The sequence below is a fragment of the Cavia porcellus genome, unplaced genomic scaffold (assembly GCF_034190915.1).
Source record: "Cavia porcellus strain 051 isolate PalLab524CR breed Dunkin Hartley unplaced genomic scaffold, mCavPor4.1 scaffold_24, whole genome shotgun sequence".
Taxonomy (NCBI): domain Eukaryota; kingdom Metazoa; phylum Chordata; class Mammalia; order Rodentia; family Caviidae; genus Cavia; species Cavia porcellus.
The window spans coordinates 7,735,561-7,750,309 of NW_026947507.1; the positions used below are offsets into that span (position 1 = coordinate 7,735,561).

Here is a 14,749-nt window from a genome sequence, read left to right on the forward strand (position 1 = left end):
AATCCAGCTGGTGTTAAGTTGACCACCAGTTTTTAATCCATAACAATGCCCATCAACTGAGAAATGAATAAAAAAAATGTGGTACTTTTACAATGGAGTACTACTCAGCTATAAAGAAGGATCACACTGAAGCTTTTATAAGTAAATGGATGTGGCTTGAGAAAATACTCGTAAGTGAAATAAATTAAAATCACATGTGTGAATACCATATTGTCTCCCTACTGCAAGAAACTGAAACAGTAAATAAGATACAAAATCTTCAATAAATATTGTGAAAGGGTAAGAAACTGCTCAAAGGGGAAAAATAACTCAGGGAAAAGAAAAGAAAGAAGGAAAAGAAAAAAGATACAAATCTGCATACACACTTAAGACAGCTAAAGTGATTGTGCTAGTACTTATATTAGTTCTTGGAACAAAACGGTTAACACTCATAGGATTAGATCAATTTTGTATGTTTATATCTGGTAATCTGAGTAACTCTTTTGAAGATAACTATGCAAAATAACAGCCTTAGTTATATCCCTAACCTCTTGTTTTGAAAGCCTATATTATCATTGTTTTGGGCTCTTCGGTATTGTTATTTGTCTCTTTTGTTTCTTGTTTTTCTCAAAATTTGTTTTTGTTTTGTTTTGCTTTTCCCTCTTATGCAAAAAGGACAGATGTACATGTATAGGCTTATACATGCCTAGAACTTCTCCTAAAGAGTTTACAAGAATTGATATCACATGCAATGTTATGAACAGCTACTTTGAAGAAAACGAGACGTTATAGTAGCCACTGCTCATTTCTATCATCTTATGAAGTCCAATAATGCTTCTATTTTTTGTTTTGATTGGTTTTAATTTTATATTATTTAATTTCAATATGTGTGAGGGTATGGACAGCTATTTTGAAGAGAACCAGAGATATTATGGTAGCCATTGTTGATTTTCCTATTGTCTGGTTTTGCAGGTTCATAATGCTTTCATTCTTTTGTTTTGAATGGTCATATACTATTTTGTATTCTTTGAATTCATTGAGTGTGAAGATGTGAACAACTATTTCAAAAAGAGCAAGAGACATTATGGTAAAAATTTTTTTTGGTATAAGTAAATAAATACTATGTATTTTTCCTGATTAAATCATTCCAATCTTTTAACATATTTTTAAATTGTTTCTTCATGTTCAGTGTTTTGATGTTGAATTGTCTACAACTGATTTGTTACAGCTAAAATAAACTATATATTAAGTAAAAGAAATAAGGATCAGCAGAGAAAAAAGAAAAAAACTTTAGTCACTTTATAAAGTTTTCATGAGGCTGAGAGCAATAATACATTTGCTTTAGTGAGATATTCATTTTTGAATATACAGTTCTCACATGAAGAAATGCAAATGGCAAATAAATACATGAAAAAATGCTCATCATCACTACTCAGAGAAATGCAAATTAAAACCACACTGAGATTCCATCTCATTCCAGAAAGAATGGCCAGGATCAAGAAAACTACCAACAACAAATGCTGGAGAGGCTGTGGGGAAAAAGGAACTCTCCTGCACTGTTGGTGGGAGTGTAGACTGGTGCAGCCTTTGTGGAGGTCAGTCTGGAGATTTCTCAAAAAGTTGGGATTGGAAGTCCCATTTGTTCCAGCTATTCCACTTCTAGGCATATTCCCAGAAGAACTGAAAACATCATACCACAGTGATATATGTGCACCCATGTTTATAGCAGCACAATTTGTAATAGCCAGATCTTAGAAATAACCTAAGTGTCCATCAACTGAGGAATGGATAAAAAAGTTGTGGTTTTTTTTTTACAATGGAGTAACTACTCAGCTATAAAGAATGATCACACAGAGATATTTATAAATAAATGGATGCAACTTGAGACCATACTCATAGGTGAAATAAATCAAACTCACATGTATAAATACCATAGTCTCCCTAATGTAAGAAATGGTAAGAGTACATAAAAGTTTATGGTAATCATTATTCCCCATTACATTGCTTTGAAGCCTTATAATGTTTGCATTCATTAGTTGGAATGATTTTATCCTGGTTTGTTTGATTTTATTATCTGTGATAATAAGAACAGCTATTTTGAAGAAAACAAGAAGGAACAAGACATTATAATAGCCAGTGCTGATTTAATATCATCTTACTCTGAAATCCTACCATGCTTTTGTTCTTCTGTTTCCATTGGTTCTATCATATTGTATCTTATTGGATTTTATTATGTGTGATAGTATAAACAAATTTTCTATGGAAAATGAGATAATTTAGCAGCCATTGCTCATTCTCTGTTATTTCGTTCTGAATGCCCTGTAATTCTTTCTCTTGAATGGTTTTATACTATTTTGTTATGTTTTACTATTGTATATGAAGTTATACTCAACTATTTCAAAGAAAGAGACATTATATTATACTGTTAATTAAGGGTTGCCTTGTGATAAAATACTGTTTTGCTTACATTGTTCTGTTTTGATCTGCTTTGTTATGTCCTCTTTTGTCTTAATCTCTTTAAGATAAAAAAGAGACATTCATCTTTGTAATGATTTAGGCTTTATTTGTACAGTACTGTTATTTTCAAAATTCAGAAACACAATGTTTTGTATACATGCTGGATTATAACAGGGATCCTGCTTGTGATCACAGAAGAAAAAAAACAAAATGGGGAAATGTTTAAATTTAGTTCATGGTATTAAAAAGCTTACATCTTGTGGTTAGGCACACTGTGTAACACTTGTATTAAAATAAGCACATTTCAAGTCAGTAAGGAAAGAAGTTCCTTGTTTACATTAATCTACCAAAGACCTGAACAGCAAGAACTTACAAAGCTCAAGCTATTCTCCAGATAAATAAAGAAATACCCAGCATTTGCCTTTGGGAAACATCGTGAGTATGGACTATAGAAAGTTCTGCCAACATTTTCCATTTGTTTTTATTTTATGCTATTTGTGTGTTTGTTTTTAAAATTTTCCTTCTCCCAAGGAAAAAAAATGCCAAACACAATTTAAGATCCAAAGAATGGCTTTCAGTGGGGAAAAAGTACCAATAGTTGAACCAGATATAGTGAGCAAACAAGTTAAGGAACCTAATCTTGGAAAATGTGACTTAAACTGAGATAGCAGAAAGTTTGATCAATGTAGAGTTTGAAACTAATACTTAAAACTGTGGGGAGTGTTTTTACCCAAAATGTTTTGGGTCACTCAGTGCCCTGAAAAATAGGTAAGAAAAGGGCAAGGTTAGAGAGCTCTGTGTTTGTGAAAGTTAAGAAAAATAAAGATGCCTGGATATTTTCTTAGAAGTAGCGAGAAGCCAAGGCTTCCTGCCCTCTCTGCATTGCATTGCTCTGGGTGATGTGAATGGTTTCTCTGTGCAGAAAGCAAGCCATGTTGGAAGTCTGAATTAGTGTATACCAGCTCACCAAAAGGGATTTTTCCTGTTATTCTAGAATGATGGCTGAGGCTCCAAGCTGCAATCAAGGCAGACACTAAGTACATTCTTTCTTTTTTTCTTTCAGTTTCTGTTTTTCATTAGTACATGTTTGCAGTACGTAATGATTACATGCTTTGTGGGAAGTTGATACAGGTACACATCTCAATTCTCTTTTCATTCTCTTCCCTTTCCCGCTTCTTTCCATCTCTTGTTCCCCTTTCCTCTAAAAATGAAAGAGAGAGGATAATATCCTTAGGTCACTGACATTCACTGAGTGCTTCTTTTGGCCTAAGATAAAGCCAAACATGTACCTAAAATCCCAGTTACTTAGGAGGTTGAGACTGAAGGATTATAAATTCAAGGCCAACTCAGGCAATTTAGTGAGATATTTTCTCAGAATAAATTTTAACAAAGTCCTGGGACTTAGCTCAGTGTTGGAAAACTTGTCTTGTATACCCAAAGGCTCAGTGTTCAATTCCTAGTACAACAAAATAAACCAAAAAAAAACCCAGCTTATTTAATCTTCACAAGTAATAATCAAATATTCTTATTATCACTTTTACAAATAAGCAATATGAGGCACACAGAAGTTAAGAAATTTACCCCAAAGATCCAGCTAGCAGGATAGGCCGCTGGACTTTGAAACTGGTTGTTCAAGGCTGCACTTCACTGGACATACTGCCTCAAGTGACTGACGCAAGACTGGGAGCTCCTAAAGAAGGGCCAGAGAGCAGCCAGGGTGTCACTGGCTGAACAGAGCTGATGTCAGATGGCCGTGACTGTGAAAGTGCTTGTGAATTTGGTACCGTGATCTTTTAATTCATCATGCAATAGTACCCACGTGCTTTAAAACGATAGTTTAATTACATCCTATAAAGATGTGTTATTTGTTCATTGTTTGCACAAATTGCTAGGTTGTATGTAATTAGGTGTTTTCTACCATGCAATGAATTACTGTTCAGAAAATAACTAATTTAGAAATAATGTAGTAATTTATAAACAAAAAAGAGATAAGAGCCAGGACATTTTATATTTCTATAGATCGTATATATGTATATGGTCAGTTTTTTTTTTAAGTTCCAGAGCAGCAAAATCATAAACTGTGATGTGAGCAGGACCTTATTTTATAATATTATAGTATACATACTGCATTATATATCATTTAATTGAAATTTATGTGTGATATGTATTATTCATTATCTGTTCTTGATAGACTCACTAGTACCATTTACCTGTACAATTAAATTAAATTATGCTGTTTCAGATTTCATTACTTCTCCTTCATGCTTGTACAGATATGAAGCTATCAAGTGCAAATCTGATAATTTCTGAATTTTGACTTACGTATTTTATCCTAGAAATGGTTGTCTAAAGCCAGGCATGGTGGCTCACGCCTGTAATCCCAGCACCTGGGTGACTGAGGCAAAAGGATTGTTGTGAGTTCAAGGCCAACCTGGGCTACAAAGTGAGCTCAAGACCAACTACATGGTGAGACCCTGTCTCAAAAAGCTACAAAAAAAGAAAGAAAGAAAGAAAGAAAGAAAGGAAGAAAGAAAGAAAGAAAGGAAGGAAGGAAGGGTTATCTAGAATGCCAATCATCTATCTTAGCATTGTAGTACACACACACACACACACACACACATACACACACACACACAATAGTAACTTTTCTAGACTCTGTCTTTTTGACTCTTTTACGTAAGTCTTGCTCTAATCTTGGCATTTCAGCTTCTTGCTTTCTTATTCGGTGACTTCTTATTTCCCAGGTCTGCTCCCCAGTGCTCTCAACACAAGGGTTGGATTTTTATCTCCTAAATCTCAGTCTTCCTATGACTGATTGTATAATGTCAGTAATGAACACCTGGTTGTCTGCCTCTTATCATGATCTGACCTTTGAGTCTGCACTGCTAACCTGTTCTGATGGTGTTTGCATAGACACCCTGAATCGAGAGCTTGGTTGGAATTAATGTATCCATTAGCTTCTTGCCTTTGAGATCAGTTTTGTGCTTACCTGTGGAATAGCATATGTGTATGTTTGTCTCTTGAATAGCCAAGTTGCTGCTTTTTTCTCAATCTCTTATTCAAATAACTATCTTTTTTTAAATCTCATGTACATCTTCGAAGCATATACTTTGACTTTCTTTCACCTGACCTGTTCCAACTAATTAAATTTTTAAAATATGTATGGAATATTTATTACATTCCAGTCACCATGTTAGGTGCTAAAGACATAGCAAGAAACTGAACAGTTTAGCAGGGGCAAATGTTAAGCCTGGAAAAATTTCCTGAAAAAAATAAATGTAGCAATGTAGCAGTTTACAATACCAACACAAAAAAATCAGCAGCATTCCTCTACAGCAATAATGAATTCACAGCAATAATGAACTCACTGGAAAAGAAATTAAGAAAGCAAAGCAAGACAAAAAAGAAATTAAGAAAACAATATCATTCATTATAGCGTCAAGAAAAATTACTTAGGAATTAACCTAAGCAAGGAAATAAAAGAACTCTACAATAAAAACTACAATATTCTGAAAAGGAGATTGAAAAGTATATAAGACAAGGAAAGATAATCCCTGTTTCTAGATAGAAACAATACTTACAAAATGGCCATGCTTCCAAAACTGATACATAGATTAACGAAATCCCAGTCAAAATACCAACAACATTCGTTACGTAAGTACAGAAACAGTCCTAAAATTTACATGGAACAAGAGATTCAGAATACCAAAAGCAATCCTGAACATAGGAGCAAAACAGGGAGCATCATATTCCAGACTTCAATTTATACTACAAAGATACAGCGAGAAAAACTGCATGGCATTGGCAATAAAATAAACATACAGACCAATGGAACAAGAAGAGAGACTGAACAAACAACTCTAGCACATCTAGCTATCTGATCTATGACAAAATGGTACTAGGAAAACTGGCTAGGTACCTGTAGAAGATTGAATCTAGACCCATATCTCTTACCACGTACTAAACCAAAATTAAAGTGGGTCAAAGGTGTAAATATTAAAATTAAAACACTTAATGTGCTGTAAGATAACTAGATACAACTCTTGAAGACACGGATATAGGCAAAGACATCCTGAACAGAACCAATTGCACGTGCACACACACATACACACACACAATACCAAAGGTCAACAAATGAGAACACATAAAATTAAAATACTTCTTCACAGCAAAGGAAATGACCAACAAAGTAAAGAGACAAACTAAAAAATGGAAAAAAAATTGCCAGCTATTCCACAGATGGATGACTAATATTTAGAATATATAAAGAATGGTTGAAAAATAGGCCTCCAAAATAAAAGACACAATCAAAAATGGGCCAGACATGATGGTGTGTGCCTGTAATCCAAGCACTCAGGAGGGTGAGGCAGGAGGATCACCTTGAGTTCAAGGTAACAGTGGGCCACATAAACAAGTTTAAGGTCACATGTAAGATCCTGGGTCAAAAAGGGAGGGGGAAACTGAAATAAACAAACATATCAGAAGTACAAATGGCCAGTAAGTATGAAGGAAAATGCTCAATGTCTCCGGCCACTAGAGAAATGCAAATTAAGACAACACTGAGATTTCACCTTACCCCAGTAAGAATGGCTGTCATCAAAAAAATCAAATAATATGAAATGCTTCAGAGGAAAACAATCCCTTATACATTGCTGATGGGAATGTAAACTAGTACAACCACTACAAAAATCAGTGTAGAGATTCCTGAAATCAAAAACCCACTAAAAAGTTATTCCCCTTCTAGGCATCTTCTAGAAAGAGTTAACCATGTGTATAGCTCACAACTCATAACAACTTGCTTACTCTTGGAAGCAGCCTACGTATTCATCAATAGATGAGTGGATAAAGAAAAAGTGACAATTATACACAATGGAGACCAGTTGAGAACCTCATATTGAGTGAAATAAATCAAACACTTAAGCTTACATACGACATGGCTTCTGTTATATGAGAATCTCAAAATATAAACAAGGAGCAGAATAAAGGACAAGAGGAATTAGGGAGTTAGGTCTTTTCTATAAGGGAAGAGAACCAAGAGCTGGGGGGAGAAAGAAGGAAGAGGAGCAGAGGGGATGGATAAAAAATAATCAACATGTGTTCTGTTCTTGTACCAACTCCCCATGAACAATGCAATCATTTTGTACTGCAAATATACCAATAAATTTTTTTTAACTTCTGGAAAGAAGTGAGGATCAAACTGTGGCCTTAAGGATGAATCGTGGGAGTCAGCTCAGGGAGAAAGTGGAACAGTGATATTCAGTGGATGGAGGAAGGGCCAATGCAAAGTCCCTTTCAGGGATTCCGGAGGGAAGCATGCTCTTGGGAAACTGAAGTAAATTTAATGTTCCTGGAAGGTAATGTGCAAAAGGGAAGCCTGATGGTAGGTAATGTCCGAATTCTAGTTCCACCACGCACTTTTGTTCTTATAACTTTGAAAATTATTTGTTTATCTCTCCTGTCAACTGAAATTATATATAATACCTTCCATGGCTCTCTCCCAACCACTTGCCTCCCAGCCTCCTCAGTAACCACCAGTCTCGCCAGTCTACTCTCTGCTTCTACGAGTTCAGCTTTTACAGATTCTTCAAAAGAGTTGGATTGCGGGATATTTATCTTTCTGTGCCTGGCTTATTTCATTTAATAACTTCTGAATTCATCCATGTTGCCAAAAGGACAAGATTTTCTTCTTTTTTAAGGTTCAATAGTATTTTATTATATATATCCCATTTATATGTATATATCACGGTTTTTTCCACTTATCTACTGATCCCTTATCTTAGCTAGTGCTAATTTTGCTAGAGTGAATACGGAGTGCAGGTACCTTTTCCACATACTGATTTTATATTCTAAGCACACTATGGGCCAGGCGTGCTGGTGCATGCCTATAATTCCAAAACTCAGGAGGCTGAGGCAAGAGGATTTCTGTGAGTTCAAGGCCAGCCAGGGCTACATAGTGAACTCAAGGCCAGCCTGAGCTACACAGTGAGACCATAAATAAATAAATAAATAAATTCCCGTAGGATCTCAAAGATACTTTCTTGTGCATCAGTGACAGTGCGCTGGCTGGTTTTATGCCCTGTAGAGCCTTGATAAAATGACACTTCAGTTTTGTTTTGTTTTGTTTTGTTTTCCTTTATAAAGATATTTCTTTTGGGCTCTGCCATGAGAATCAGGAGGAGATTATTCAGCGAGACAACAAAGCATGCCCTCCTGCAAACCAGACTCCCCAGCCTCCGGCCTGGCTGATTCAGATGGTAACAACTGAAATGAAAGGGATAGCTTGATGCTCATATTGTTTGATTGACTTTGCAGGCCTGGGGCTAGTGACCAGGGCATCTATTTGGAGGATGGCAGTGTGCACTGTGGTAACTTTGGGAGATTTCCTTCTGCTGTGTTTTTGAAACCCAATATTTTGTTCCATTTTAAATTACTGTCATCTCATTTTGAAAACCTGTATAGCTATTGTTGTTGTTGTTTTCCAGGTTTGTTTGCATCTTGATTTTTCTGGTTTTTTTTTTTTTCTTCTCTTTAAAATAAAAAAAGTCTACAATGGATATTGTGAACTGGGAAGAAACTGTTCAAGAGAGGAGACAAGCTGTGATGGGGGAAAGGAAGATGGGTAAAGGGAAAAATATAGGTATGTACAAGAGAGTTAAGGTAGTTACACAGCTAGCTTCTGTTTGTTCCTTGGGGGAAAATGTTTTGTACTAGCATTGTTTGGGCAAGATACCATGCTGATGTCCTATACACCAATATGTAATATATCAAGTATTTTAACAGTCCTTCTAACCTGTTTTGAAACTCACTGCTTATCTGTTTTTCTCTTTAAAATTAACAAAAAAGATGCTTCATTTATAGAGCCATGCAAGACATATAATTTGTCAAGATTTCCATAACAAAGTACCACTGGTCAGTCAGTTTAAATAACAGAAATATATTTTCTCACTGTTCTCCACAGTTCCAGGACTCTGAAAGGCTATTATCTAGGTATCATTAGGTTTAGTTTCTTCTCAAATCTCTCTCCTAGGATGACAGATGACTGCCTTCCTCTGTCTTCATATATTCTTTTTTTTTTTTTGTACCGGAAATTGAACTCACAACCTCATGCTTACCAGCAGGCACACCACTGAGCTAAATCCCCGGCCTTATATATTCTTTAGTAAATCCCTGATGGACAAATGAGTTCCATTCTGGGAAAATATTGGTAAGTCAGATTTGTTCCTAAGTCTGACAAAGTGAGCGTTGTACACTACACCAGTGAAAGTTCACAACTCAAATGGTCATAAGTCAGGAATTTATTGTATTCTGTGTCTCCCTGATCCACCTCTTTGAGTCTAAATTTTTTCTCATTGTAAGGACACCAGTCAGATTGGATTGTGGTCAATTCTAACAGCCTTATTTTAATTTCATAAGGTCCTACATTCAAATACGATCACATTCACAAGCACTGGGATTAGGACTTCAACACATAAATGGGAGGGGGCCATAAAATTATTTTCCATGTGCAAATTATCCACAATAACTGACCCAAGTTACACAGTGTATTCCTAACATCCAACATCTGTCCTTCTGAATAGGCAGCTGAATTTCAGAGTGACTATATGACCATTTTACAAAACTTCAGCCAGTGAAGAAGGTACCGTGAAGAGCTGTCACGGGAACCCACATTTTCTCTGAAAATAGGGAAGTGTTCAAATAGATGACTCCAGCCAATCTTGGCCCTTCTCAGCCTGTGGGAAGGAATTTGGAAAAGACTTGACTCTTGTCTGAAACAACTCATTCCCCCACAACAGCAAAAGCACAAATCCTCTTTGAGAGAAGAGGTAAGAATTCCTGTTTTATTGGTCTGGCACAGATAATTCCTCCTGGGTCACTTACACTTCCCCATGTTTCGCCAGAAAAATTTATATTCTGTTTTTTTCAAGGATATTTGTATAGGGAAGAGCCTTGGAAATCAGTGATGGGGTCTTCCTTTGGAGCGAACAGTAGTTTTGTTTGCTGGGCACTAAAACAAAGATAACATCTCCCTCTAGTTTGGGCAAAGTTTGGGCGTATTTGCTTGATTTGCTTGTAATCCTTTATAAAGTGTTAGGGTTTTGTAAGTGGGGTTTCCAGCCGTGACACAGCCCACTATCTGCACACTTTCCACTGGGCTATTCCCTACTGTTCTCTTGGGATGTGGGGACAACAGACATTGATACAAATACAAAGCTCATTTTCCTGGCCCAGAAGTCTCCCCAATGTTGCTTGCCAAGGTTCACACAGGCTAACTTGTTGGCTTGAAAATAGAGTAAAATCTCAAGTCCCTCATAGTTTTTGATGGGCATCAGCATCTTAGAAGGTCATAGGGTGATTCTACTGCATAGACTGACTGAGAATCACTGTCTTCCAAGAGTATCTGCTGATCCTGCTTCCTTTCTTTCCTAATCTTTCTTTTATTGCCTTGCCTAATCTTCACTGTATTTTTTGTCTTAGGTTCCAATTCCTATTTCTCTGTTATTCCTGGGGTTATTCCCAAGTCTGTTTTACCTGGCTGTACCTGCTTCCTTTTAGTCCTGTGCTCCAAAGCCGCAGGCCACCCTTGCCCTATACCTATCAACCCTGCAGGGCAGCAGCCAGGGGTATAGCTCAGTGCACATGCAAAAATCCTCAACAAGATACTGGCAAACAGAATACAACAAATCATCAAAAAGATCATGCATCATAATCAACAAGGCTTCCTCCGAGAGATGCAAGGATGGTTCAACATATGAAAATCAAAAAATGTAATACATACACAGGAAAGGGGAAAATCACATGATCATCTCAAAAGATGCAACAAAAGCAAACATTCATTCATGATTTTAAAAAAAAATCTTGAAGACGGAACTTATCTCAATTTGATAAAAGCCATCTATGACAAATGTACTGCCAATTTTCAGTAAGTAAAAGGTGAAAACTTTCCCTCTAAAATCAGGAACAAACCAAGGGGGTCCACGTCACCACAGCTCTTCAGTGTAGTATTCAAAACCTTACTGGAGCAATCAGGCAAAAGAAGGAAATGAAATAGATATATAAAGGAAAGAAAGCATTCAAATATTCTTTTTACAGATGACAATATTCTTTACAGAGAAGACCCAGAAAATTTCACCAAAGACTCCTAGAGTTAATATCGAAATCACCAATGTAGTAGTATACAAAATCAATAGTATTCCTATGCACCAATAATTAACTTGTTGACAAAAATGAGGGAAAAGTGCCATTCACAATAACATCAAGAAAAAATTAAATACTTAGCAATTAACCTAACCAAAGAAGTGAAAGACCTCTACACTGAAAACTATGGTACTCTGAAAAAGAAGACTGAAAACATCAGAAAATAGAAAGATATCCTGTGCTCTGGATAAGCAGGTCCAATATTGTCAAATGACTGTATTTCCAAAACCATATATAGATTTAATGTAATTCCAATCAAAATGCTAACACTATAAAACAACTGAAAATTGAACAAGAAGAGACTTTTATCAAATTAAAAGTCTTCTGCACAGCAAACAACCAATAGAGTGAAGAGATAACCTAAAGACTAGGAAAAAATTTTGCCAGGTATTTGTCAGGTATAATATATAAAGAACTTAAAAATTAGACCACCAAAAATAAAGACACAATAAAAAAATTGGCAACTAAAATGAATAGACATTTCTTCTCAGAAGAAGTACAAATGACCAATAAATACATTAAAAAATGTTCACCATCTCTGGTCAATAGAGAAATGCAAATTAAAACAACACTGACATTCCATCTTAGTCCAGAAAGTGTGGCCATCACCAAAAAATCAAATAACAAATGTTGGCGAGGCTGTGGGAAAAATGAATGCTTCTATTTTGTTAGTGTGAATGTATAATCACTATAAAAATCAGTATGGAGATTCCTTAAAAAACTAAAACTGGAAATTACATTTGACCCAGTTATTCCCCTTCTAGGTAGCTTACTGAAAGCATTAAAGAAATCATATTACAGTGTACAAGTGTACCCATGTTTATAGCAGCACAATTCATAATAGCTAAATTTTGGAAGCAGCTATGTGTTCATTAACACATGACTGGAGAAAGAAAACCTGGCATTTGTACATAATAGAGTAATACTTTGCCATAAAAATAAAGTTGAGTCATTTGTAAGAAAATGAATGCACCTTGAGACCGTAATATTAAGTTAAATCAGTTGTACACACAGTTTAAATACAGCAAAGATTCTTTTATATGAGAAATATATGCAAAAATGCAAATAAAGTCTAAAATAAATGACTGATAATAAAAAACAAAGAGAAAAATCTTTCTCATATGGAAGGGGGTTAGGAGGTGAGATGGTAACAGGGAGGGAAAGAGGCTGAAAAAAAGAATTACAGTGTGTTATATAAAAGTACCAACTACCCATAAGAAATGTAATTGTTATGTATTGGAAACGTGCTACTAAAAAATAAAAACTGAAGAAATTTACAGCCATAATCTTCCATCGGTATACTAATCTTTAAAAATCTATTGTCTTGATAGGAAATAGGCAGGTAGATCCTTTGCAGAGGGGAAGGGGGCAGAGAGATGAAGGGAGGGGGAGTGAGGGAAGGGGAAGGTAATAAAAGATAATTGAGATATGTTTCATACGTGGACCAAGTCCTCACAAGGAGTGTGATCAGTATTATCACAAATATGTAGTAATAAAAATTAGAATTGCAAAAATAAAAATAAAATCTATTGTTGTGATTTATTAAACTATAGAAATTCTCAGATATTTTGAATTATTAGTAAACACCACATTATAGAGAGAGGTGAGGCACGATGGCGCACACCTGTAATCCAAGCCCTCAGGAGGCTGAGGCAAGAGGATCACTGCGAGTTCAAAGCCAGCCTGTGCTACATAGTTCAGCCTGAATTCCATACCAAGACCTTGTCTCAAAAAATAAAAGAAGAAACAAGAAAGACAAAAAATATGTTATGCAGAGAAAATGTACAATATGGTAGAAGACATTTTAAATTGATGGAATGTTTTGTTTGTTACATGACTATAAAAGTTACTGAAAATCTTAGTTGATCCTGACCTGCATACTGCCTCTTGCTTCCGAGGTCAATTACACTGTTCTCTTCTCCTTCGTCGAGGAATTGGATTTCTTTCTCATGCAAAAGCCGTGCAATCTTGATCTGTTGCTGTTTGACCCGGGTCTCCAGCAGGTGCACCTGTGCTCTGAGCCGCGCCTGCTCCTGGGAACAGTCCTCCAGGTCCTGCAAAGCAATGTTCATCTCATTGTCCTGAAAAATAAATGCTGGTAATAATTTAGGTAAATCAGTTACCCAATTTTGTCTCCAACTCCCATTAAGAATATTATTCCAGAAGGTTTGCAGTTTAAATGCCACTGGCGGCTGAAGAAGGCCAACTATTCAACATGGAAGCAGAGGTCGACAAACTGGAACTAATATTCCAGAAAGCTGACACTGATCTCCATTACATTCAGCTCAGGCTGAAATATGAAATCAAGACTGATCATCCTGATTCCGCAGGTGAGAAAAATCCAGTTACACTCTTACAGGAAGTGTCAGCGATAAAGTCTCGATACCAAACTTTTATGCTTCTTTTAAACCTGCTGCATTTCTAGTACTTTGAGCAAGACTTAACCATGACACAAGAACTACAAAAGCTAGAGATGTGGAGCTGTCACCACCGACTAAAGAAGAAAAAACTGTGACAGAGCAGTTAAAATCTCATGTGCCACACTTAGGAAGAAATGGAACTGCAAAAGGGAACTCTAATGAAGGAGAGATTAATTCCAGAGAAACATAAGAAGATGTCTTGTTAACAGTTCAAGCAAAGAGGTGGGGGAGTGGTCAAGGAGGAGGAGGAGGAGGAGGAGGTTCGGTTTGAGTGACAGGGTAGTGAACCTTCCTAAGGACTAAGAAGAACAGATATCATATTAACAAAATACAGCCAAAGGATGTAATGGAAATAAAAAGATTTAAATATACATTATGTATATATTAAATATACATACATGTTATTTCAGGTTTAAGAAGTCCCTTAATACTAACTTGTACCTGTTTTCTTTTTGTATTGTTGGAATAACAGATGTTCTGGCCTATCATTTAAAAAAGGATGTTATTCCAACAATAAAGTGGTTTGAAAAGTTCCAATACTGGTTGGATTTGAAGAATAAGAAATTACAGTTTATACTAATGCTTCTGAACCACAGAACTGTAAGCGTACAGTGCATAGTCATCAGAATGGCTATGCTGGGAGCTTTGATCCCCATAGCAATACGAAAGGCAGGAGTGGCTTCCATCCGGATGGAAAG

At 36.0% G+C, this 14,749-nt stretch overlaps 2 protein-coding genes across 5 annotated transcripts in view; one reads left to right on the forward strand and one right to left on the reverse strand.

The window, feature by feature from the left end:
- Fgl1 (fibrinogen like 1) overlaps positions 1 to 14,749 on the reverse strand; it is a 62,674-nt gene that overhangs the window by 16,178 nt on the left and 31,747 nt on the right. For 2 of the 4 annotated variants that reach the window (XM_063234621.1, XM_063234622.1), the window contains one exon: positions 13,505 to 13,712. In XM_063234621.1, the coding sequence (XP_063090691.1) occupies positions 13,505 to 13,712 (208 nt within the window). The remainder of the gene's footprint in view (positions 1 to 13,504; positions 13,713 to 14,749) is intronic. The other 2 variants (XM_063234623.1, XM_063234624.1) reach the window with 1 other exon arrangement.
- On the forward strand, positions 13,811 to 14,120 carry LOC111756610 (spindle and kinetochore-associated protein 2-like). Its single transcript, XM_063234626.1, has one exon. It carries the CDS (start codon positions 13,811 to 13,813, stop codon positions 14,054 to 14,056), a length of 246 nt encoding a protein of 81 aa, XP_063090696.1. The 3' UTR covers positions 14,057 to 14,120.

Coding starts and splice junctions, on each gene's coding strand:
- LOC111756610 (XM_063234626.1), top strand. CDS start 13,811: ATGCCACTGGCGGCTGAAGAAGGCCAACTATTCAACATGGAAGCAGAG.